This window comes from Tamandua tetradactyla, chromosome 13, assembly GCF_023851605.1.
Source record: "Tamandua tetradactyla isolate mTamTet1 chromosome 13, mTamTet1.pri, whole genome shotgun sequence".
Classification (NCBI taxonomy): domain Eukaryota; kingdom Metazoa; phylum Chordata; class Mammalia; order Pilosa; family Myrmecophagidae; genus Tamandua; species Tamandua tetradactyla.
The window spans coordinates 23,136,053-23,163,817 of record NC_135339.1 but is presented as its reverse complement, the minus strand read 5'-3'; the positions used below and the strand labels follow the sequence as shown (position 1 = coordinate 23,163,817).

Below are 27,765 nucleotides of genomic sequence, written 5' to 3'. Positions count from 1 at the left end.
GGAGGAAATGACATACTCAAAGACCTGGAGAGCACAGTGAAGATGAAGAGTAGCTATGATGGAGTGAGGGGATGCTGGAATAACAGGAGGTTTTCATTAGATGGTGTTAATGGGACCATCATTACCTGACTTACAACATCCAAGATATCTTCAACCATCCCCTCCCCTTAAACATAAAATCTTGCTAAATCTCACTGATTCTGCTGATATAGCTCTTGCGGTTCTTCCCTGCTCTCCATTTCTAATGCTACCATGGCTTCATTATTTTTCTATTTGACTACTGATGGAGCTTCATAGAAGGTATCCCAAACTAGCTTTTCCTCCATCCAGTCCACCTTACCAGAGTAATTTTCCCAAATGACTATCATGGTCATATAATTCTGTTTCTGTGGCTTCTTGCCATTTATTACATTTCCAAATTCTGTATGTGATCAAGAGCCTAATGATCTAGCACTGACCTAATTTTTAATTCTTGTTTTACGAATGTCATTCATATATCCTATGCTCCAATCAAACTGAACCATTCATTATTTGTCCAAGAGACCTTACGCTTCCTTGTTTTCAGACTCAGGCTTGGGAAGTTCTCTTACCTACAAATTCCTTATCCATATCTACCAGTAAACTTCCACCATTCTTGAAGTCTCAGTTCAAATGCTACCTTAATCCCTCTGACAAAAATAACCTCTGCTCTTCACTTAAATCCTATAAAACTATGCACTTATCTCTCTTGAAGTACTTACCATATTATATTTTATTATTATTTACGTATCTAAGTCCCCTATTAATCTGCAAAGACTAATAATATCTTGTATCTTTGTATCCTCAGTACCTTGAACAAAGCAGACTTTTTAAAAAAATCTAGTAAATGAATAAATCTTACATGTGTAACCTTCTATGGAACACAAATCCACATTGGACCCTCCAAAACAGAGGTTCATAAATTGAGGTCAATAAGCCTGAAATGGTGTGCTAACTTATTTCAGATCTATAAACCTTCTGAAATTGTTATGAAATTTTCTGGGATAAAAATCCATTAACTTTCATCAGATTTTCAAAAAGGCTTTGTATTCAGAAACTAAAAAACATTGTTAGGCATTTTTTTTTAAGAGCTCTTATCTCCTAGAAATACATTCTGAAGTATTAATGGATGAAAAAAAATGATAGCTGAGATTTGCTTCAAATTAATTGAGGGTGGAGAAGTGCAGTAGATGGGAATACAAATGAAATCATTTTGGACATGATTTGATAATTGTTAAAGCTGAGTAATAAATATACAGGCATTCATTATATGTAAGTACATATACTACATATTACATTACTCATATTACATTAATTGCTGTATTACATTATGCATTTATTGGAAATTTTCCAACATGAGAATGTGAAGAAACAATAAATAAAGTATAAAGGGGGTTCTCAAAAAAAAGATAAGGGGTACTTTAATAAACAGGTTACTAAACACTGCTTTCACCTAAACTTCAGGGCTAACCCAGGCTCTCAGGAAGCTTCTGGGCTAGGTTAGTGACTAGATATTAGATCAAATAGATCAAATACAAACTGGTTTTTGGAAACAGAACAAATGAGATGCTGTTTCTCATACTAAAAGAAAATTTTCATTAGAATGAGCAAGTACTTAGGCTCTTTGAACAACTAACGTATCAACATGGTAAAATATGCAAAAGTTTGAGAAAATTTTCTTACTGCACTCAACATTGGCTAGGATTCAATTTACATATAATGTCATATTTGAGCTTCAGTTTTTGAAAAGTGTAAATAATTTAGAGGAGTCACAGAAAAACCACAAAAAATGTTCAAAAGGTAATTCTAACTTACATGATTTAGAGTGGCAAAAGAAGAATCAAAAACCATTAGCAGCAGACTTCAAAAGTAGGAAACGCTGACAGAAACATACAATGCTCCATCTTTACTTAACAGAGAGCCACAGAAATTAGACTAAATCTTCTTTTCTCTCCAGAAAAGTTAAACTACGTAATTATTAAGTTCACTTACAAGTTCACTGTATAAGTTGTGGGCCCTGCCTCAATCAAAATGGAGGAGTGAGATACTTTAGGGCCTGGTCCCTAGACAAGCCATGAAAAAACAGTGAGAAATGGCAGAAACAACTTTCTCAAAATTCCAAAAAAGCAGTTAAAGAACTAAAAATTAAGTGCCAAATCAAGAAAAAGGCTAACTAAAAGCAGAAGGATCTCCTAGTGCCCTGGCTGGCCATTATCTATCCCTCACCAGCTCAGTGCACAGGCTGCCCATGATCCCAGTGTGGATAGATGGTCCCAATTCCAGAAAAAGCAGAGTAACCCTCATTCACATACTGGGAGCATGTATGTCTAACCCAATCTGTCTGTTGATGATCCAAGGGACTCATCATCTGAGAATCTGCCCTCTGGGTAGAAGGCAGTTCATGAAACTCTCTTACTGAATGCTGTGGGAGAGCAGTCAAGTCATGCCGCCTAAGGCCAAAGGACTGCTAGCTATAGGACATGTAGTGTCCTGGGACTATGAGAAAACTCAGTTTCTTAGGGAAGAGGGGACACTGTATCCATGTCAATGGGGGTGGGGGTGGGTGGAGATCTGGCAAAACTGCCTTTCAAAAATGAGGGAGAAATTAAGACATTCTCAGATAAACAAGGCTGAGGGAATACATCACCACTAGCTTGGCCCTATAAGAGATGTTAAAGATTGAAAGAAAAGGATAATAGACATCAGATCAAAGCTACATGAAGAAATAAAGCCCTATAAGAGATGCTAAAAATTGAAAGAAAAGGATAATAGACATCAGATCAAAGTTATATGAAGAAATAAAGATCTCTAGTAAGGGTAACCCCTGGGGTAAATATAAATGCTAGTATTATTTTTGGTTTGTAACTGCTTTGTACTTCTCACACGATCTAAAAGGCAAATGTTTAAAATGTAATGAGAAATCAGTGGTTTAGGACTCATATAAACATGTAAGACAAGAACTACATAAATGTAGGGGGAACAGAGGGGTGTGGGAACACAGTTTGTGACACTATTAAAGTTAGTATTAAAGCAAATGAGAATGTTATAGATTCACACTATTAAATTAAATTTAAGCCCCATGGTAACTACAAAGAAATTATCAGAGAATATGCAAGCCCATGGAAACAGAGATCAGAGTACAGGGTGCCAGAGACAGGGGGCCGGGGAATATGGAGTTCCTGCAAAATGGATGTAGGGTTTCTGTTTTGGGAGATGGGGCAGTTTTAGCAATGGAAGATGGTGAGGGTATTCTAATAATCTGAATGTGAATAATCCCACTGAATGGTATGGCTGAAATGGGAAAATTTATGTGGTATATATATATATATGTCCCCAGGATTAATTTTTTTAAAAGCTACTGAAAAGACAATGACAATTAAAAGCACTGCATTACCCTGGACAGGATCTAACAGTGAAGGAAGAAAAAAAAAAATCAAACATAGACTATAAACTTCATATCATTCTTAAATATCTTGAACTGGATAACACAGTTAAAGGGGATACATAAGTGAATACTCTTGTTCTTGGAAAATCTTAGTAAATGTGCATGACAATATTAAGGGTTCAAGGAGCATGATGTATATAACCTACATTCAGGTATTAGATTGATAAATAGATTACAAACAGCAGGTAGATAGATATATGGATGGATGGATGGATGGACTGATAGAACGATGGATGGATAGTTTGCATGATACAGCTAATGTGGTAGAATGTTAAAACTGATGGATCTGGGTATCTGGGGGTTATACTAGAGTACTCTGTATGGGGTTTGTATTCTTTTTATAACTGTCCTATAAGTTTGATGGTATTTCAAAAAAAAAAAGGTGTAAAAAACAAAAAAACCAAACCAACAAAACTTAATGATGCCCTGGGTATGATTGGTGTAATAGTTGAGGAAAAAACTATTATTATTTCCTTCTTTGTTTTCACACACATATCATTAAGTATTTAAATTAGTAATAATTAAGTATTTCCTTATTGTGGAGGCATCAGAAAACCAAGTAAGATATCTATGAAATGTTCATTTTCCTCCTATCCTTATCCTCCCCATTCCCCAACCCCATTCACATTATATTAAAATGGTTGAGTTGCAGTTAAGCCTGGAGGCAGGAAAATGAGCAACATGAATTCTTAAATTCTCATTAGCTTGATGCTGCTATGACTGAACTATTTCTCATATCCCAAAGATAGAAGGTTATAAGTGTAATGCACCCCTTGCCTTATGCCCTTAACTGGCTCCCTTCTCAAATGCTAAAGTGGTAATTCTATTTCCATATTAGCTTAATGTGGACCTACTGAGTAACTGACAAAGACAGAAGGCAATCTGCAGAAAACCTGTGCAACATAAACTGTTTAAATATTAACTCTAAATTTTAGAACCAAAATCTGCTTTGGCAGAAGAGTCTCACACAGAAAGGAACATTTCGTAACATGGAAGAGGTGAGAAAAAACATGGGGGTCTATGGAACAAAATGTTTTATAGTCATGTCTGTTGTGCAGAAATTACCACTAAAACAGAAATGAAGAATGTGATAAATAAGGAAATCCTAAGAGTTCTATAGGATTCAATATCTAGAAGTAAAAGAAAACAAAATTTCTTAATAGTATTTATGTCCCTTAAAAAGCCTATTAGATTTGTGCTAATAGGTATCCCAATAAATTATCAGAAAAGTATCACCACCAAAATTCTATACATATCTTTGATATATATGAGAAGAAATATTAGGTTAAAAACTGAATTTCTCTCATAGTATAGAGAGAATGAGCAACAATGCCAAATAAATTATCCCATGAATTGCTGTGACATTCCAAAAGTGGTATCAAATTATGCAAGGGTCTACTCCCAAGCAAATCTCTTCCTCTATTCCTTCATAAAAGATTTAGGCTAAAGAAAAAAAGAAAACCAACAGCTGAAGACAACATTGGGGCTATTTATAAGTCTTCTCCCATATCCCTAGACATCCTCACTTGGGGGCTGAAAAAAAAAGCTAACTAAAATATCTATGAGGCTCTCATATCCACACTCACTGACACAAGTACAGCTGAACACACAGTAAAACTAGATTTGAGTTTCCTCTAGCAAGCATTGGCCTGTGATAGTAAACTGGAGTAAATGTAACAGGAATAAAACAATAGCTTGTTTTTTAAACAAAAATCATACCTTTTTCTCCAACAAATGGTAAAGACCATGTGAAGACATCCATAAAATTGGGCAACCAATAAGGGTGTGGAGAACAGTTAAACTGCCGAATATTCATCACATTATTTTCATACTTTAATACAGCAGCTGCAAGATAAGTTTGAATGTCAATGTAAAAATTTGTCTTTAGAACAAAATGTATAAAACACATAAAAGTAGAAAAATATCTTTTGGGGAGAGAGGGGTCAGGGGATGTGTGGAATCAGGGACGGTAAAGGGAGGTAGGAACTAGTTTCTAGTAATAACATGCTATTTGTTTTCAATACATTTTATATAATACACCTTTATATAAAACAACAGTCAGATCTTCACTCTTTATTGATTTTCCAGATTCTTTCCTCATTTGCTTTTATTTACAATCCAATGATTATACAGTTTTACTAAATCCAAAATTGTGAAAACTTAACTTTTAGAGGAAACACAGGATGGAAATAAGCAATTTTCTAGGTTTAAAAGTTTAAACAAGTTGAAGGAATTTAAGAGGGTCTTTTCAGTTGCAGGAAACCTGAAAAAGATAGCTGAATGGTAAGAAAGCAAAAATACCAATATAATCATTTTACTTATGAATGTATTTATATCATTTAAGATGGGAAACCTGGTGAAACTACAAAGAAATATTTTACTTCATTTAGAAAAAAATTCCAGTAGATCTCAAAAGAGAAAATATTATAACCAAATAACTCCAACGTAAAATATTTATCTCAATTTCAGATATCTTTCTATGTTTCAATGTGTTGAATTAAGATATTAAATTAACTTACAGATTTCAGTCACTAGTTATATTATTTTATGGATTTACTGTGTTAAAAGGGCCAGCTTCTAATCTAGATTATAGCATGTACTGTTCCTCATTTATAAAATGGGACTACTAGTGTGTCCACACTGGCTACCTCAGAAGTTTGTTTTAAGAGCAGAGAATGTATTTCACATGGAAGCACCTAAAATTATAAAATGCTTTGTAAATATTATAATAAGTATGTGGTTACATTTTTTTTTTCATTTTAATGAAAAGAAATGAATGCAGTTGTTAAATTCTAAGATTCATGATTTTGGCTAATATACTCAATAATAATCCTACTATGTGTTTCCATTTAATAACATGATAGGAATAAGTGATCTTCCCATGTGAAATACAAATATTTTTAAATTTACCCTCAGAAATTATAGGCTAAAACCAAGCTTTTAGACCTTATTTAGAATAAAACAGAAAAAAGAATCTAGAAAATTGCCTAAGGATGGGATGAACATTACAAACATAACTAAACCATGTACGTACTCAAATAATATACACTATATACCGACTTGGAACTACGAAGAGACATTTGATTTTGACAAGACAGATTCAATGGTTTGAGTTTCTTTTCTAAGTCTTAAAAATTTGATCCTTAATCTCCTAACTCCAACTGAGAAAGGACAACCAGTGCAGCAGTTATTAACTGAGCACTGAAAACTAGCTCCTTTAATACTGACAAGGAGAGGTCACAGTTGAGGAATTAGAGTACTGAAGGAAAGGTAAATGTAGCACTAGATTGTGTTCTTCAATATAGAGCTAGAACTTAGATATGCTTCTCCTCAAAAATGAAGTCAAACTTCATTATATAATTTTATAAATAGAATTTTCAACTACAATATAACCAAAGGAATATTCAAGCACTGGCATAATCCTTAGAAGCTGCACTGATACCAGCTTCTACGATCAGCAATTCAGTTAACTTCTATAGTACAGCTGTTTGAGTAATTAACATAGCATACATTCTTATAGCATATTCTGTTATCAAAGTTATTAGCCAGAATGCTACTGTCTGATTTTAAAGCAAACGTTTTACTTTTTAACCACCACTTCCCATTTTCCAAAAAAACTCTTATTTTGCATATCCTTTAAACTGACACCATTACCCATAATCAACAATGACCTCATCTCTCTAAATGCGCTTTTAGAAGTCTTTAACCTTCTGTTCTTTCCTCCTGGCACACCACTCAGTCTGACCCTGGAAACTATGGCATAGTCAACTGAATTCCAGACATGTCAAGACAGAATAGGAGCTGATCTCTTAATTTCCTCTTCTGAAAATGTGAACCACATAAACATATGCAATCTCATCTTCAATGTCCTTGGTACACACTTAACTAGGTTAAGATCCTTTGGCATTATCTATCAATAACTGATAGATGTTCAAAGTTCAGTGAAACCCAATTATTACAGATAGATCATATTTGCAGGGAGGGCAAGGGAATGAAAACCACCAGCCAAAAGGTAAAGAATAAAGATACAAGAAAAAGGGAGGAAAAGGAGTAAAAGAAAGGAAGGGACAAAATGTATTGCTGAAGGGAGGTAAGAGTAAATTAATCAAAGAGGGCTCAACTACAAATTTTCACAGAAGTAAGAATAAGGAATTGGAAAGGGAAAGAGAACCTAGATCAGAGAACATAAAACAAGAAACATGATAAACTAAACAACTGGACAGAGCAAATAAATGAAATGGTCAAAGCCCCAGCAGCTTTATGCAAACAAGAAAGCATTCTTGTGAACATAAGGGAAAGAAGATTAAAGAAAAGGGACTTAGAGAAAACAATGCTTGGCTTAGTTTGAAGTACCTAACTCAGAGGATTCTTTTATGAGACAGTTTTTGTATATGACAAGTTGTGAAATGGTTACATATGATTTAGTTTCACATTTTGGATTTTTATCTTGTTTTCTCCCCTCCCTTATATCATATAATTTTTTATAGCGTTTGGATTGTTACAGTTTCAAACAATGCCCCCTTTCTATTATATTCTTTTAAAAAAATAAGTTAATTAAAATGCTAAGTTGTTTAACAATTTTTTTTTATCAACGACATCTTACCTTTATTATTGTAGACATCTAAGTAATTAGGTGCCGAAAAAATTGTTATTAATGAAGGGAACCCTGTAGTTTGACTTTTTCTGTACATTCTATAGCTGCAAAACAAATAGCTTAATATGCATCGTAAAGCATCAATCATGGTTACTAAGTATGATTTGTATTTAAGGTGTTAATTTGGGTTAGGGAAACAGAATTCTTACCCTGCATCTTGAGCTTCATGAGCTCTAATAATCGATAACAAATTATTGTTTTGCAAAAATTCACACACTGCTGGATAGCTGTGGGGAAAACAGAGTAAATTAAGTAAACCAGTGCTTTTCTATATGAAGCATATGCTATTTGAACAGCTACAATGGGATTAATCAGGGATATTTTTCCTTACTTATAAAAATAAGAACATCCTCGAACTGTATTGTGACTAAAATGTTCCTGTGATTTTTCATTTCCAAAATCTTCAGAAGGATCGGACCATAGCAAGTCACACATTGGTCCAAATGCAGGTGGTTCTTTGAATCTATCTAACTGTGAAGGAAAGAAAAGAAAAACGAAGAACAGAAATAATCCGTCAAAAGTTAGGAGGGGATGGACATGGGACAGTGATACCAACATTGAATACTGAACATACTACACTGTTCAGAATGATTAGAAGATATTTCCTTAAAATATCAGAATATTAATTTTTACCATTACCTAGCCTTGGCAGTGAAATGAAGTTTGAAGCTTATGATTTCTACCCAACAAAGTATTATAAATAGGAATCAATCTTGGAATTAAAATATATATACTCACTCTCCTAATGTCATCCAGTGTGTGTATTTCTGGAGAAAGTCCACCGTGAACACAAAGAAACTGTTGGTTTAAAAGTGCAGCAAGAGGTAAGCTATCAAAAGCTTCCATACAGGCTTCATAGACTCTTTCTGAATATTTAATTTTACCTAGAAAAAGAAAAAGTTAAATGAAAACTACATTACTAGGTGATCATTTTGAAAACATAAATACACAATTGATTATTAAAACCAAGTAAAGAAAACAACAGAAATGGAATACATAGCAGGACTGAGAATGGGTAAATGGGGGACTATTAAGGAAGAAAGAAGAAATTTATGGGGTAACGAAACTTTTCTGTATCATCACTGTGGGTGGTAGATAACTTGACGCATTTGTGAAAACTCATAAAACTGAACACCACAAAGAGTGAATTTTAATGTATATAAATTTAGGGGAAAATAAAAAGGGTAATAGCATCTTTCCCATTAAGGATCAACAAAAGTAAGTAATGTTAGCTATAGGTCTAACATTATGAAGACAAAATGTTTGTCCTCTCTAATTTTATTCTGGGTATACAGAAGATAGTCATAAATACTACTAAAAATATAATGCCAAATTTCTAAAAACAACTCAACCCTTCACCTTTATGGGCTAAGTAGGGTGAAATTAGAACTATATTTAAGGTTATAGTAGTTTTAATACTTACTTTAGTGACTACTTTATTGACATTACAGGCCAGACCACTACACCATAGGAATACTAGGCCTATTCAATTTTTTAAAAAATGAAAGAAAATATCATATTCATATGTTGGAGGAGCTGAGGGGTTCCTTTCATCTACAATGAATGCTTAAAATGGGCAGTGAAGCGGGAAGCCAATGTAGGCACACAAGAAAGACAAAACCTAATCCAAATCAAAGTACCATTTACTTTCAAAGAGGTATCATGCACATTCCTTTGTTCCTTTATATCTTTAAATTTCTGGATATTTTATGTTTTTGGTAGGATTTTGATGGGTGATTTGTTAATTATTAATTAATAAGTTATAAGAGCTTAATTCCTATTTCCCGCTTTAATACAAATACTCAAATATGAGAAAATCTGTATCGAGCAATCAGAAGATTCTAAAGTAGAGTCTGCTGAGAGACCTGCTTTTTAACACTGTGGTTTAATAAAAATTTTAATTTGATTGCTTTTAGTTCAAGCAAGCATTTTCCGGGTCTCTTCTTATATTCACTTAGGTATATGAACATGCTTGAAGGTATATGAATTTGTCACCTCTACCATTATCCTTTACTGTATTTTTCTCCTTTTACTGCAAGTCTCTACTAATGTGATCTTTATTGGGTCATGTTTTGGAGTCTAAATAAAACTGAAATTATTTTTATTTTTAGAACTTAACTTCAAGACAATATAGTATTAGATAATAACAAGTACATAGGTATGAAATGTGAGAAAAGAAACACTGCTCTATATCAGATAGACACTTTTGTCTATTAGATTACCACCACTACAATAATTTAAGGAACAAATGCAGTTACTTTTGTAGGTTAGGAATTTCAATTTCATTAATAGTGTGCTTGAAACTATCTGCAATGAAGACAGGATGAATGATTTGTTAAGAATCTTCATGGGAACATCTCAAGATTGGGGGACAAGTCTCCAATGTAACAACAACAAAACATTTTTTTCTTTTGATTTTTATTCTTCCTTTTAGGAAAAATAATTTTAACATTAATACTATATACAAAACTCAAAACTGTTCCTAAGTATATTTGTAAAAACTGAACTTAATAGGAAATATTGAAACGAAAACTTCTGAATTAAATGCCATTAAGCACTACAGCACTCTTGACAATCTTCCTCAAAGCTCATCTCTTTAGACACAAAATCTGTTCTCACAAGTTGCACTAAAAGTCTGCATAACTCTTACTATGACAGTACTCTAAAAGAATACTAAGGAAGTAAAATACATTTCTCCTGGCAATACTCACATTCCTGCTTAAAAGTAAAATATTCAGTTAGGTGTCTGCATTCATGGTTGCCTCTCAGGAGAAATAATGTGCTTGGGTATAGAATCTTCAGGACCCATAAATATAAGACACACTGAAAAAGAAAATGTTTTCAATGAATTTATCTTGTATTTGTGTTTAATCAAGTTGTTTGATTTTAGCTCCTTTTCTTCTAACCCTATTACCCTTATATCTCATTACTCTTTTTCTCTCTCTTTGTCTCTTACCAGATTTTAAGTTCTGTGAAATAAGGGATTTAATCATATTATTCACTTCTCTACTTCTACTCCTAGGAAAGTACCTAGCAAATACTAGAAGAGTAATAAATATTTTTTTAATGAATAAGTCAAATATCTATTCAATTACTTTAGATTTACAGATTGTTTGCTATAAAAACAATTGGCAGAATGGTTTCCTTCATAGGGATATTAGTAAATAAAATAATAATGTTAAAAATTGGGCGGGCCGCGGTGGCTCAGCGGGCAAAGTGCTTGCCTGCTATGCCGGAGGACCTCGGTTCGATTCCCGGCCCCAGCCCATGTAACAAAAAACGGAGAAACAGAATACAATAAAACAAGAAAATGTTTAAAAAAAGATGTTTCCCTTTCTTCCTTCCTTCCTTCCTTCTATCCTTCCTTCCTTCTCTCTGTCTTTCCTTAAAAAAAAAAAAAAAAAAAAAAATAATAGCAACTAGGGTGGGCCACAGTGGCTCAGCAGGTAGAGTTCTCGCCTGCCATGCCAGAGACCTGGGTTCAATTCCCAGTGCCTGCCCATGCAAATACTACTACTACTATTACTACTAATAATAGCAATTAACATTTATTGAGTACTTACGCTGTATCAACACAACATAATTCTTGTTAAACAACCCTATAGAATATGTAGTATTATCTCTATTTTACAAATGAGGAAATTGAAACAAAGAACAATTAAATAGCCTATCTGAAACCCCAAAACATGTAAGTAATGGAGACAGGATTCTAAACCTCTGGTCTTAAGCATTGTACCAGGCAGCCTAATGAAAGGAATGGTCCATATTTTATGCTTATTTTGTTAATATCCACACTAACGAATATTGCCTTACAAAAGGTAGGTATATTTTATCTAAGTTGATTCAAATAAAATGCAATATTTTAAATAAAAAGAATATTAAAATAAACAGCGTAACAATTTATGTCAGCAGATGCTTTTCTCTAAATAGATAAAAGGTACAGACTCACGTTTACTTATATGGTTAAAAAAATGAAATGAAGGACTATTTCATTTGGAAATAAACATGGTTTATTCAATCATATAAAAAACAGAAACAAAACTTTATTTTTAACCAGTTTATATATATTGAAATGTGTAACTAATTCACACCTTCATTTTATTTACAAGAGAAAAATGTAATAAACCCAGAGAAATACTTGATAAACTCAACCTGTCCTTAGTGCTTGTTTTTGATTCTTTATATTGTTTTTATAATAAAATGTTGAATTAAATAAATCAGCTACAAAACACTCTAACACAAGGACATACACAAAAGCATGCTTAGTTTCTGACTAAAATTGTAAAATTCTACCATTTTCATCAAAGGTCCATAACTTTTTTGCTAGGAAAGACTATTTTCTGGTTTTTTTGAGGCCCTCAGATAATTCTGGGAAGATTGAAGAGGCTAAAAATCAAACTATGAGTGGGAGGAAGAAGAACTCAGGATAACAAAATTCCGAAAGAAAGCAGGGTGAAGAGACTCCTGAATTTCTTTCCCCACTAGGAATCCTAGCACACCTCAGAAAGGAGGGTATGTTGAAAACACTGGAGAAGGGAGTATTAACAACAGTAACCAGCAGGGAAATTCACAGGTAGGGCTTCAATAGCTACTGGAAGATGTGGTTAAGAGCACAGGCTTGGAGTCAGAATGCCTGGCTTAATCACTAACAATCTGACCTTGGGCAAATCACTTAACCTCTCTAAGCCTCAGTTTCCTCATCCAAAAAAATGGATATAATAAACAGTACTTAACTCACAGCGTTGTTTTGAGAATTATTCAATACGTGTTAAGTGCTTAGAACACTCTTGGCACATATTAAATGTTCACACTTATTTATGAAAAGCTATTTATTGGTAGAGCTCTGACCTAGCAATTCTACCTCTAGGAATCTATCCTACAGAAATAATTAGATAAATATGCAAAAGATGTATGAACAATATGGCTTACTGAAACATCATTTTTTTAAATGTCTTTAATTTTTATTGTTTTTCTTAGGCAGAGCTACTTTAACGTAGTTAAAATTAAAATGTACACACAATTTTGTGAAACATCATTTTTAACAACAACAACAAAAAAACACAAACGAGAAAACCCTAAGTATCTAACATAAAACAGTGATTAAATTAATTTTGGTTCCTTTATTTGATGGAACACAATGCAACTATTAAAAATAATGCTGTACCTATCCTACGTATATGTTGAAAACTGAATATCCTGTCACCCTAATACATGTATAGTTGAGTTCTCAGATTTATAAGTTTTTAATACACCCTCTACTGAATAAATATTAATTAAATGGGAAAAACAATGTTGTAGATTTATATTCACTGACTTGGAAAGCCATTCACAGTACAGGGACATATGAAAAATCTAAGTTACAAAACAGTATTATAGTATGGTTCCATTTACATTTTGAAAAAAGATATATATATATATATATAAACAATACAGACTGTTCTATATCATATTTTATTTAGATAATTAGGGGAAAAAAGGAGCAAAAGAAAAAAATAGTCTCAAGTTTTTCAAAGCAATGAATTCTTTCAAAACACACGGAGACTGCATATAAATATCTGGGTCTTAGCTACATATGAGGAACACTAGGGCGTAAACAATAAAAGCATCATAATATGATTTATTTAAATGGAGGGAATTCAACTAATCTTTTTTTCACATGTGTTAATGTCCTGGGACAAGAGAGATAAGTAGCAATAGATCCTTAAGTGCCACTACATAACAGGTCAGTAAAGACCCTCTCAGTCTATTTATGGTTTCCAATGGGAAAAATGGCAATTATAATTATATAACCACAGTAATACAAAGAAATAAACGAAATGATTTGAAAGAAGAGGAAATAGTGGCTCCTTCTAAAAACTTCAGAATATGCAGAGGTATTAAAAAGAACAAAGTGCAGGTATCTTAATGATCTTATCTTACTAGGAATTAATGGAAATCATCTATGCTAACATTTAACAGCAAATTAAATGACAGTATATGATTATTACCTCTATACTAAAATAACCTCTGTCCACATAATCACCAAGAAAAAGGTATCGTGTATTAGCAGGTGATCCTCCAACTTCAAAAAGTTTCATCAGATCAAAAAATTGGCCATGGATGTCACCACACACTGAAACAAGAAGATTATTAGATATGGAAAAAAAAAAACACTCTGAAATAGTAAATTTTACTTAAATTCTAAGTTCTTTTACACAAGAGAGAGAGTGCAAATGGTAACAAGAAATGTCGAGAAGGAATGGTCTATGAAGAGTCACAAAAGAGATGATGTATAAACAACTACTCGTGCTCAAGATCTAGAACAAGATGTCAAGAAATAATGAAATTTGTGATGTGATAAAATTTTCACCTAAATTTATAAAGCCCCTCTCTTAAAGAAGTCAAAACTCTATTTTAGTTTTAAGATGACAAAATTACAATGGTGCAGTAGTCTCCATTCTAACTCAATACTTTCTGTTAATCTCTAAAAGATCTAAACCTTTAGTATCTTACATGACATTGAGGCATTTGTCTCATATAATTGAAAGCATAGTAAATAAGTTCTTGTTGAATCAAACTGAAATTTGGCCAACACAACTAATGAAACCTTCACAAGAGCATATTAGACTAACTTCCTCAAATCAAATTATTTAGAATCATGTTTATTCACTAAAAATGGGCAAAAACTACCAAAATTACAGAAAATAATTAGGAAATTCAATATAATGTCCATGTAATATTAACTTAGTATAAGATACAACTAAAGAAGAAAGTGCTTTATATCCAAGCAACTAACTAATGGTATAATAACAATGGTATCTAAAACATAAATTGCATGGTACCTGTAATTGGAGCTTCTACTTCTATCATGGTTTTCTCTCTCCGAAGGATGGCAGCACCCTCATTGATAATTCTAAGTGCAATTTCTTCATCTACACGACCTTCTTTCACTAAGTGGTTCTTCAAAACATCAACTCTTGGTGTCCCATCCATATCAAATACTTCTTCAGATGTCAAGCGATGTGTTGGGGGGAAAGGGACAGCTGCAATTTTTTAAATTAATAAAAAATAAATCATTGACATTTTAACATAAAAATGATCAACGACCTAGAAAAATCAGAGTAAAAACTGAAAAGCAGAAGTTTTGTTTCTTCATCATTTGTTTAGAGGAATACTCAACATATAATAGGTGCTAATTTTAAAAGAGCTTTCTTTTCATGTAATAACATGCTTGTCATTGAGAATTATTAAAGGAATGAATTGTCTCATAAAATAATAAGTTTTTTCCAGATAACTAAAGCTTATCTCTTTAAGCTAAAACATTTTTTGGCTGAACACTCAAAATTTACTACATACTTCTTCACCTTAAATGTAGTACAATAAATACAATTTAATAACACATAAACCTGAATAAGAAAGAGATCTCATGATTGTATAGTGATATAGCTTTTACAGTGTGACTGTGTGATTGTGAAAACCTTGTATTTGATGCTCCTTTAATTTATGGTATGGACAGATGTAAAAAAACATGGATAAGAAATAAATAATAGGGAAAACAAAGGTTAAAATAAACTGAGCAGATTGAAACAGTAGTGGTCAATGAGAGGGAGGGGTAAGGGGATGGCATGTATGAGTTTTTTCTTCTTTCTTATGCTGGAGAAATGCAAATGTTCAAAAAAAAATGATCATGGTGATGAATACACAACTATGTGATGATATTGTGAGTCACTGATTATAACCATGTCAAAAATGTTTATATGTCAAGAATGTTTGTTTGTTGTTTACAATAAAAATATTTTTAAAAAAAGCTTTCTTTTCTCCAGATAATAACATGTTCTTCATTGAGAGTTATTAGAGGAATGAATTAAAAAACAAAAAAGAAAGATCTCAAACAAAAGGTCACCCACTATATTCCTAATAACAACATATAAAACAATGCTTTCTAGCCAACTTGAACATAAACTTTCAGGGATATAGATAAAATAACAAAATTCTTACTTATAAAATTTAAATTGATTTATGTACACATATAGATTTAAAATAACAATAAATCACGATAATTTAGAAATACTGCTTTTTCTCTACATTCATGTTTCACAAAACTTTCATTCATAATCTTGATGCACATCTTCAACATCAATGTATACCTTATCATTAGAGACAGTTTTCGAGTTACCGAACACATTTTTCAAAAGCAAATCATGTTCACGTTGATCTAAGTTGTTTGAGAAACACCTTTTTTTTTTTTAATGCTGTATGGTGGCAGTCACATTTCATTCTCTTTCCAAGTGACTTTGCTGACTTTTTTTGGGGGGATGGGGTAGAAGTGCATGGGCCAGGAAGAGATACAGCATTTTAAATATGTATAAAATGTACTGCAAATTTAGGCTTCAGGGCTTTTGAACTGAAGCAGTTTGAGCTTCGGGTTAATGATGATAGCACTTTATAAAGCACTATCTAATTTGATCATCAAAACAGTTCTATGAGGTAGGCAAGTTTGTTATTACTGCCCATATTTTACAAATGAGAAAATTTTAGGGGACTTTGTAAAAAGAAAAACTCAATTGCTATCTGGCTGAGACTCTTTTCCAGGTCCTCTCACACAGGCTACTCTTTTCTTACACGCTCTTGCTACTGAAAATGAGGTCCTTGGACTAGCAGTATTTTCATTACCTGGGAGCCTGTTAAAATGCAGAATCTTTGGATGCACCCCAGAGCTACAGAATGAGAATCTGCATTTTTAATAAGATCCTCAGGTGATTTGTATGCACATTAAATTGTGAGAAGCACTGTATATATAATGCCATATTAGTCACCTGGAATGCCTCTGCTTTGGGAATCTTAGTACAATCCATTATGACTAAAGGGTAAGTAGAGGGCAATGTCAGAAGAGTAAGTTGTCAATCTATGAATCTTCACAAAATGTAATCAGATTCAAATAGCATACGATTATAAACACTGAATCCTGGTTTTTGCCACTTATTGTATGACATCAGGCACATTTCTTAACTCTTTAAGCTTCAGTCCATCATATATAATTGAGGATATATAAGCACACCGGCCACATGAGGTTATTACGAAGCGCAAATGAAACGAGTAATCAGTTGCCATCCAGTGAGCACTCAGTCATGGTCATTGTTTTCAACATGATATGCAACAGAGGTTTACTCTAATGTCCATCTTACCAGGAAAATAAATAAAATAAAACTTTTAAGGTGAAAAAAAAAAGGTACTGCAAATTTATCTCAAACCACAAGTTGCCATTTGCCCAATAATGCAATAGTTAGCTTTTTCCTCTCCGGTAGTGAATATTTATGATTTATACAAAGTAATCACATTTGACTATTTATAAGTGCTTTGTTTTTCGAAATGAACCAACAGAAAAATTTTTAGTAAGAGTGTATGTACAAGAAAGTATTTATAAGCAAATTTGAGCCTAGACTGTAACTTTTATAGCAATCACATTTAGTCTATGGTGGTAATTGTTATTTCTAGATTTTGAGGGGCTGTGCTAAGTATGTATAACCTGGTTATTTCCCTGAAAGTTTGGGTTCACCCAAAAGTCACCTGTGTGACACCTAAGAATCAGAGTAGGAGTTCTATACTTCTGAAAGTCAGCATTACCACATACAACTGTTTAAAAAATTGAAAAAGAGATCAGGCTTCAATTAGATAGAAGAATGAAGCCGATTAGGTCGGGACTAAGGTAAATCAGAATACAGGGGCAACGATATGTGGGACATGACTCCCAGGCACGTAAATCTCCCCAGTAACGTGGGATAGAACTCCTAGGAAGAAGCAGGACCCAGCATCATGAGACTGAGAAAGCCTTCTTAACCAAATGCGGGAAGAGAGAAATAAGACAAAATAAAGTTTCAGTAGCTGAGAGATTTCAAATAGAGTCAAGAGATTATCCTGGAGGTTACTGTTATGTATTATATAGACATCCCCTTTTAGTTTATGGTGTATTGAAGTGGTTGGAGGGAAACACCTGAAATTGTTGAGCTGTGCTCAGTAGCCTTGATCCTTGAAGATGACTGTATAAAGATATAAGTTTTACAATGTAACTGTGGGATTGAGAAAACTTTGTATCTGTTGCTCCTTTTAACCAGGGTATGGATAACTAAAAATATATGGATAAAGAATAAATTAAAAATAAGACAGACAAAGGGTGAAATAAATTGGGTAGATGGAAATACCAGTGGTTAATGACAGGAAGGGGTAAAGGGTATGGTATGTATGAGGGTTTTTTTCTTTTTATTTCTTTTTCTGGAGTGATGAAAATGTTCTAAAATATGATCATGGTGATGAATACACAATTATGTGATGATATTGTGAGCCACTGATTATATACCATGTCGGGGATGTTATGTATGTGAAGATTTATCAATAAAAGTCTTAAAAAAAAAAAAATACGGGGACAAGGAAGACATTGTATTTTAGAACTTCACCTACTCTATGAGACCAAAGGAAGAAAGGTTTATTTTGTCCAGAATCTAAATTTTCTTTAGTACATAATCTAACTCAACCTGTCTGGATAGATCATTTAAGCAACCCAAACACATGGAGCCTGGGATGGGAATGAGGGCTTGTAATTCTGTATAGCTTAATGTAATGCCCAGATACATCCCAGAGTATGCTGACGAGGTAATTAAAGAGTACTGGCAAAGTCCCTTGAGGGATAGGAGAGAAAACATGGAAGTATTGCATTTTACCACCAGGAAAACCCTGATACTGGGTTAGGGACTCCCGAACATTAGGGACTCCCAAGTTAGTAGGCCTTGATCTTGAGGCTTGCTCTCAAGAAGCTTATTTCTATAGCAGAGCAACTTAGTCTACTGTATAGTTACACCTAACAGTTACTTCCAGAGGACCTCTTTTGTTGCTCAGATATGACCTCTCTGTCTCTCTAAGCCCAACTCTGTAGGGAAAACCATTACCCTCAGCCCTCCATTGGACATGGAGTAAAAGTCTCCCTGCCAATGTGGGATATGAATCCCAGGGATGAGCCTGGCCCTGGCACTGTGGAATCAACTATGCCTTCCTGACCAAAAGAGGGAGAAGAATTGTAACAAATAAGGTATCAGTGGCTGAGAGAGTTCAAACAGAGTCGAGAGGCTACTCTGGAGGGTGTTCTTATGCAAGCTTCCGCTAGATATTGCTACTAACACGGTTTGCAAAACCTAACCAAAACCATTCTTGTCAACCCTAAAGAACTCATAGGGTTTTATCTGAGATTCTGCAAAGATTGCATGCACTATGATTACTTTCCAGAAACCTACAATCTCCAGATGGGTTCCTAGGCTAGATAAGTCCTGAAACACAGAGCGGCCAGCCTCTCCAGAACATCTACTAGTTCCATCCCCCTATCCTATATTATCAACAGCCCTTTCCAATGTGAAAAAGTTAGAAATGGGCTTAGCCCAAATACCCCTAAAGATTGGGAGAAAGATCAAAAGAGAAGGCTGAGTTATAACAGAAAAGATAGGATTTAACAAATGAGTATGATTGCTGAATCACTATATTGATATTTCTTTTAGTCTCCAGTGTCTCAGAGCAACTAGAAGGAAAAACCTAAAATTGGGGAACTGTAACCCATACCAAACTCTGAAATCTGTTCTACAAATAATTGTTGTGGTCTACTTTGAAATTTAACACTTTTTTGTATATATGTTATTTTTCACAATTTAAAAAAAAGGGTTATATGTACAGTCTCAAATATAAGGCAACTCCCTTTATTCTGAAAAAGAAAACTCAGAAAAAAAAATTCCTGTTATATCAGGTATATAATATAAAGTATTTTCATGATATTTCAGGGTCATCATTGCAATTATCAATTATTATATAGAAACCTGGAAATGTATAGAACCAATGGCTCCTTCACATTTTAACTTAAAGTAACAAAAAAAGGGGACTAGGTTAGAATTCTATCAATTACCTAACAAGGAATAATCATTTCTCATACTAGGCAAAAAATATTTAAAGAACTCAATCACAGACATGAGATAACAACTAAGTCAGAGGGATGTCAGCCATTTGTAAAAAACTTCGAAATCACTGATAGTCCCTTCCAACATGAAAACATTAGAATAGGCATAACCCAAATACCCCTAAAGAGTGGAACAAAGATCAAGGGTATTGGTGGGGTTATACAGTGAAAGTTGGGTTTAACAGATGAGTATGTGCTGAATCATTATACTGATATTTCTTTTAGCCCGCAGTACCTTAGAGCAGCTATAAATAAAAATCCAAAATTTGCAGAACTGTAAACCATACCAAACTCTGAAATCTTTTCTACAACTAATTGTTGTGATGCAGTTTGAAATTTACTGCTATTATCTATATATATGTATTTAAAGAGAAAGAAGTGTATAACAGAGAAGATAGGATTTAACAAATGCATATAACTGCTGAATCATTTTATTGATATTTCTGTTGGTCTCCAGTGTCTTGGAGCAGTTAGAAGAAAAGATGAAAAATCGTGGAACTGTAACCCATACCAAACTTTAAAATCTGTTCTATAACTATTTGTTAAAATGTACTCAGAAATTTATCGCTTTTTTGTATATATGTTATATTATTTCACAATAATAAAAAAAAAAAGACTTTGAAATCACTACTCCCTTCTGTCTTTTTAAAACATTTTTTGATGCTCAGTAACACAAAACTTGAACTTGCTTATTTTCTCTTCATTAGAAACACATTTATACCCATGACTTTCTACTGAACCTAGTTCAAGGCATTAAAATTCATTTTGTTCTCCAAAACAAATTATGTCTATATTTTAACAAAACTAAAACTTCAGTTAAAATGTTTTTCCTAACCGAAGATTAAACAAACCATTATACATGCTATAACCAAACATGTCCCATCAGTAAAACAATTGTTTAAAAACAGAATTAACGAATTCATTATTAAACAAGCCAAAAGTAGCTTTGGTGACATTACTGAAATTAGGTTAAATATTTCTTAAGCATAAATTCCTGATATTAAGATAGGATATTATTTTTGTCATCAGGCCAAGAAAATCTTTTTATCACTCTATTCCAGAGATAGAAAAAAAGACATACTATTTGATTTAGGCTACTGCATCCTAGACCAAATATACTTCCCAACAATCAACAACATAATTTCATTCATGATTGAATTCTGTTCAAAACACAGATTCTCCTAAACAACCCCCCCCCTAAAAAAAAAAAAAAAAAAAACCCAGGAACCCTCCACCCCCCTCAGCCAGACATGAGTTGTACTGCATGTTTTCATGTTTGCTGTGCATGCTTCATTACAAATCACAAAAAGGAACTGACCCTTTTTGAATGAAGAGTCAACCCTTTTTCACCTGAAACAAACAAAAAAGTAGATGCTGACTCCATGCCCATGCATTAGTTATTTGTAGACACATACTTTCTCACTTCTTTTAAACTCAAGGCATATTTTTATATTTCAAAACAAGAACATAAGAAAAAAAGGACATGAATAATGCTGTTTGGCAGCTGGAAAAAGCTGCACAGGTATTCCAACCAGGTAAAAGAAAACTGACCAAATAGAATTTGACTTAAAATAAGTTGGCCATCACTGAAATATAATAATTTTCTGCTTTAGAAAATATTCACCTCAAAATGCAGAGAAATGGAAAGTGAATTAACCAAATAAAAGCTTCAAATTTTTACTTTTCCAGTTACAATGACCCTAGTCTTAAAAATTCTCCAAATTGAGCAAATGATATTTTTCTCTTATCATAGTTCTGTCTGAAATAGTTATTATCTGGCAATAAAATGTACCTTTTTAAAAATATATAAACATTTGCAAATTTTATTTTACAAATGTTTATTAAACATTTTAATGAACAGCTATAACAAAAACTGTATTACTGCAAAAAAATAAAAAATAAGTTGGCCACAGGAAAAGAACAGTGGGAGAGGGGAGGTCAAAATTTTTTCCACCCAAAATTAATATTTTTCTTTTTTTACTGACAAACAAAAAAACATATAAACACAAACATTCTTAACATACAAACATTCCATACATGCTGTACAATCAATGGCTCACAATATCATAACATAGTCATCACCATGATAATTTTTTAAAACATTTACATCACTCCAGAAAAACAAATGAAAAAACTCATACCTACCATACCCCTTATCCCTCCCTCTCACTGACCACTAGTATTTCCATCTAACTCATATATTTTTTTAAATTTTTTTTTATTAATCAAAAAAAAAGAAAAGAAATTAACACAACATTTAGAAATCATTCCATTCTACACATGCACTCAGTAATTCTTAGTATCATCACATAGATGTATGATCATCATTTCTTAGTACATTTGCATCGATTTAGGAAAAGAACTAGCAAAACAGCAGAAAAAGTTAGAGAATGTTAATATAGAGAAGAGAAAATAATACTAATAAAAAATATATATATATATAAAAGGAAAAAGAAAAAAACAAAAACAAAAGATACAAACAAACAAACAAGCAAACAAAAAACCATATTTCAGGTGCAGCTTCATTCAGCGTTCCAACATAGTTACATTACACTTAGGTATTATTGTGCTGTCCATTTTTGAGTTTTTGTATCTAGTCCTGTTGCACAGTCTGTATCCCTTCAGCTCCAATTACCCATTATCTTACCCTGTTTCTAACTCCTGCTGGTCTCTGTTACCAATGACATATTCCAAGCTGATTCTCGAATGTCGGTTCACATCAGTGGGATCATACAGTATTTGTCTTTTAGTTTTTGGCTAGACTCACTCAGCATAATGTTCTCTAGGTCCATCTTATGTTATTACATGCTTCATAAGTTTAGTCTGTCTTAAAGCTGCATAATATTCCATCGTAGGTATACGCCACAGTTTGTTTAGCCACTCGTCTGTTGATGGACATTTTGGCTGTTTCCATCTCTTTGCAATTGTAGATAATGCTGCTATAAACACTGGTGTGCAAATGTCCGTCTGTGTCTTTGCCCTTAAGTCCTTTGAGTAGATACCTAGCAGTGGTATTGCTGGGTCGTAATCCATTCTGCCATTCTATGTCTTTTGATTGGGAAATTCAGTCCATTAACTTTTAGTGTTATTACTGTTTGGATAATATTTTCCTCTAACATTTTGCCTTTTGTATTATATATATCATATCTGATTTTCCTTCTTTCTACACTTTGCTCCATACCTCTCTCTTCTGTCTTTTCGTATCTGACTCTAGTGTTCCCTTTAGTATTTCTTGCAGAGCTGGTCTCTTGGTCACAAATTCTCTCAGTGACTTTTTGTCTACAAATGTTTTAATTTCTCCTTCATTTTTGAAGGACAATTTTGCTGGATATAGAAGTCTTGGTTGGCAGTTTTTCTCTTTTAGTAATTTAAATATATCATCCCACTGTCTTCTAGCTTCCATGGTTTCTGCTGAGAAATCTACACATAGTCTTATTGGGTTTCCCTTGTATGTGACAGATTGTTTTTCTCTTGCTGCTTTCAAGATCCTCTCTTTCTCTTTGACCTCTGACATTCTAACTAGTAAGTGTTTTGGAGAACGCCTATTTGGGTCTATTCTCTTTGGGGTGTGCTGCACTTCTTGGATCTGTAAATTTAGGTCTTTCATAAGAGTTGGGAAATTTTCAGTGATAATTTCTTCCATTAGTTTTTCTCCTCCTTTTCCCTTCTCTTCTCCTTCTGGGACACCCACAACACGTATATTTGTGCGCTTCATATTGTCATTCAGTTCCCTGATCCCCTGATCAAGTTTTTCCATTCTTTTCCCGATAGTTTCTGTTTCTTTTTGGAATTCAGATGTTCCATCCTCCAGTTCACTAATTGTAGCTTCTGTCTCTTTAGATCTACCATTGTAGGTATCCATTGTTTTTTCCATTTTTTCTTCTTTGTCCTTCACTCCCATAAGTTCTGTGATTTGTTTTTTCAGATTTTCTATTTCTTCTTTTTGTTCAGCCCATGTCTTCTTCATGTCCTCCCTCAATTTATTAATTTGGTTTTTGAAGAGTTTTTCCATTTCTGTTCGTATATTCAGCATTAGTTGTCTCAGCTCCTGTATCTCATTTGAACTATTGGTTTGCTCCTTTGACTGGGCCATATCTTCAATTTTCCGAGCGTCATCCATTATTTTCTGCTGGTGTCTGGGCATTTGATCAGATTTCCCTGGGTGTGGGACCCGGCTGGTTGAAAGGTTTTTCTGTGAAATCTCTGGGCTCTGTTTTTCTTTTCCTGCCCAGTAGGTGGCGCTCGTGGTGCTCGTCTGTCTGCGGGGCCCACCAGTAAAAGATGCTGTGGCTCCTTTAACTTGCCAATCCGAATCTTGCAGTCGGCCCGGGAAACCGCGCGTGGAGGGGGGGGTCGCCGGCCGCCGCGGCTTGGGGGAGTGCTGGTCCAAATTGCCCAGCTGGCCCGAGACGCCAAGGGTGGCGGGAGGGCCCCGCTATCCAACATTCCCAGTCAGACCGGGAAGCCACGGGCATGGAGGGGACCCCAGTAGCCAGCCGCCCCGGCCGGGAAAACACGCGCCCCTCGAGTATCTTACCGCAGCGGATTCTCCCTGCCCGTTTAGCCGTTCCAGAATGGGGTACGCTGTCTTTTTGGTCTCTGTCGTGGCTCCGGGAGCTGTTTTGTATTGTTTCTGTTTCTTTAGTTGCTTTTCTGGAGGAGGAACTAAGACCTGCGCGTCTTACTAAGCCGCCATCTTCTCCGGAAGTCTCTAACCCATATATTTTAAGCTTTGTTCCCATTTTTTTTCTATACCCCTTACTACTCCCTTTCATTGATCAATAGTATTTCAATCTACTCAATTTATTTTAAATTTTATTTGCTCCCCTTATTGTTTATTTTAAATATTAATATTCTTAACTACAATATTGTTTTGCAACTTCTAAGGCATTTTAAAGTCCATTTCTCTAATTTTCGGGCATTGAAAGGAGTTTTTCTTTTTTATGTGTTCTTCCAGGGTTTTCCCTCTATTTTTTCTCTTTAGTTTTGGACTATTTTTCCTACTTTCTTATATTAGTGATAAGGAAAAACCAGATCAAATGTAAATGACCAATAACTGAAAAGCAGTAATGGAGAACTGGCCAGGACAACCGAAAGAACTACAAAATCACTTCAAGGGCACCCAAATCACCAATTCTAGTAAAACCTGATAAAGCAATATATGTTTTGACCAAACTGCTCTGTCGAAAATTTTCCTTTCACTCAAACTTTGGATGAAGGACATATCTGTATAGCTATTAATAACATTCACAAGGTATTTTCACTTACATTTCTTGTTTAGTAGCTAAAAATCCAGGCCTAATAAAATTTTAATTTAAGAAGTTAAAAATATAAACCAGAGACACCGATTGATCACGATTGGGTGGTACAGAAACCCTCTTACTGATTCTATCATTGGATAAGAAATACTGGAATTCAACCAATGCTATACTTCGACTACTTTACTTCAAGTAAAGGCTTCACACTATCATATCAGAGGTAAAGCTTATTCGGCCCTAAGAGGTCTCCGAAACCAATTGGGGTGCAGTCGGAGCAACCTGAAAAACTTAACTCCAAAGTATCATTCAGATGCGTGAGGTCAGTTAATTCCATGTTTCCCATCATAGTTATCCCTGTCAACTATACAAAAATAAAGTTCCTCCTGTCACCTATACTTCTGAATTTTGTTCTGTATTTCTTTCCCTCACTCCATGCCATTCTCTGGCTGTTTTCTCCCCTCCCAATCATTTTCACTGAGCCATCTAGAATTCCCATTTTAAGACTAAAAAAAATTAATAAATCCACTCCTTCCTTCCTACACACATACTCACACACTCTAGTCCTTCAGAAAATGCTACCTTCATCTCCCTAGCTTAATTAAAACTTGGTTGCTCTGAAAGATACTACATCCCAATCTTTTCAAAGTAGTCACTGCTCATTCTTCCACAACCCACTACTCTCAGCAGAGATTTCAGATTTCTTTTAGCAGTTACTAGGTCCACTTCATCACTCCCCTGAAAAAAACAGTGCCTCCTCCTGTGGGGTCCATGTCTTCTAGCTAATTTACTCTTGTCCATATCATCTACTGAACTTCTGGTCCTCTCTCACATTTATCCTAAATTCAAGTTCCTGGGTCATAAGCCTTCTCCACTCTAAGTCCCACACCATCATTATTCACTTCTGTGATTATTCCAAACTTAAGAACTGAGAAGCCTGAATTCTACTACACTTCAACTCCTCACAGCCTTGGTCATAATTACAGCTTTACCTCTGAAATCTTGAACGCCAATCTCTCACTCCATGATCAAAACCTCCTATCTTTCCAGTTTCACTTCTTCTTCCTTCTTCATTGTTCTTTAATTATGTCAAGAACCTGGACAGCCCCTCTTTATCAATTCCTTCTGGCTATTTTTACTCCCTACAATTTTGAAGCTATTCCATCATTCACATATTTTTAAACAACATCATGAATCGTCTTGCCCTTGGACCTTCTATTATACCTAACAGGCAAATCCCCAATACTTGGATGAGTTAGCATCTAAACCTGAGTGGTGAAAATAAAATTATTAAAATCACCCAGATAGGTACTGGGTAATGGAGCTGAAGGGATACAGATTGTTTTTCAGAAAATGGATAAAATTCAGAAATGGATAGCACAATACTACCTAACTGTAATACAATAATGTTAGTACACTGAATGAAGCTGAATGAGAGAATGATAGAGGGAGGAGAGCTGGGGACACAAATGAAATCAGAAGGAAACACAGACAATAAAGACTGAGATGGTATAATCTAGGAATGCCTACAGCATACAATAATAGTGACTAAATGTACACTATTAAAAATGTTTTTACATGAGGAAGAACAAAGGAATGTCAATATTGCAGGGTGTTGAAAATAGATGGCAATTCATATTTTAAAACTTTAACTTATGTGTGAGACTAAAGCAAAAAATGTTTATTTGACACAAAATTTATGTTTTAACTAGTGCATCTCCTAACATAACTTATATAGACAGTTTAATTGAACACCACAAGTACATGGAACCTTGAGTAGGGCATGAGATTTTGTAGGTTTGTCCAGAGTGATGCCCTGATAAATCTCAGAGTGATTTGAATAGTGAATAAAAAAGTATTTGCATAGTCCCCTTGGGGGAGTGATGAGAAAAAGGGAAAATTCAACCTTCCCATATGGAGAAGGCCTCATATTCTCATAAGCAGTGAGGACAACAAAATCAATAGAGTGAGCCCTCAATCTTGGGGTTTGTCCATATGAAACATATCCCCACAAAGGAAAGGCTAAGCCTACTTAAAATCAGGCCCAAGAGTCACTCCCAGAGAACCTCTTTTGTGGCTCATATGCAGCCTATCTCTCAGCCAACACGGCAAGCAAACTCACTGCCCTCCCCCTCTCTAAGTGGGACATGACTCCAGGGATGTAAACCTCCCTAGCAGCATGGGACAGAAATCCTAGAACAAGCTGGAACTCAGCATCAAAGTATTGAGAAAACCTTCTCAACTGAAAGCGGGAAGAAAGAAATGAGACAAAATAAAGCATCAGTGGCTGAGAGTTTCAAATAGAGTCAAGAGGTTATCCTGGAGGTTATTCTTACACATTATACAGATAACCCCTTTTTAGTTTAAAGTGTATTAGAGAGGCTATAGGGAAGTGCCTGAAACCATAGAGCTGTGATCCAGTAGC

General features: G+C 34.3%; 1 protein-coding gene across 4 annotated transcripts in view; it reads right to left on the bottom strand.

Annotated features, from left to right (window-relative positions):
• PPP3CB (protein phosphatase 3 catalytic subunit beta) overlaps window positions 1-27,765 on the bottom strand; it is a 56,844-nt gene that overhangs the window by 19,352 nt on the left and 9,727 nt on the right. For all 4 annotated transcript variants that reach the window (XM_077124945.1, XM_077124943.1, XM_077124944.1 and 1 more), the window contains exons 2-9: window positions 14,939-15,139; window positions 14,105-14,229; window positions 10,829-10,940; window positions 8,856-9,001; window positions 8,449-8,588; window positions 8,267-8,344; window positions 8,067-8,161; window positions 5,183-5,308 (exon numbers count right to left, since the gene is read on the bottom strand). In XM_077124945.1, the coding sequence (XP_076981060.1) occupies window positions 5,183-5,308; window positions 8,067-8,161; window positions 8,267-8,344; window positions 8,449-8,588; window positions 8,856-9,001; window positions 10,829-10,940; window positions 14,105-14,229; window positions 14,939-15,089 (973 nt within the window). In that variant the 5' untranslated portion in view covers window positions 15,090-15,139. The remainder of the gene's footprint in view (window positions 1-5,182; window positions 5,309-8,066; window positions 8,162-8,266; window positions 8,345-8,448; window positions 8,589-8,855; window positions 9,002-10,828; window positions 10,941-14,104; window positions 14,230-14,938; window positions 15,140-27,765) is intronic.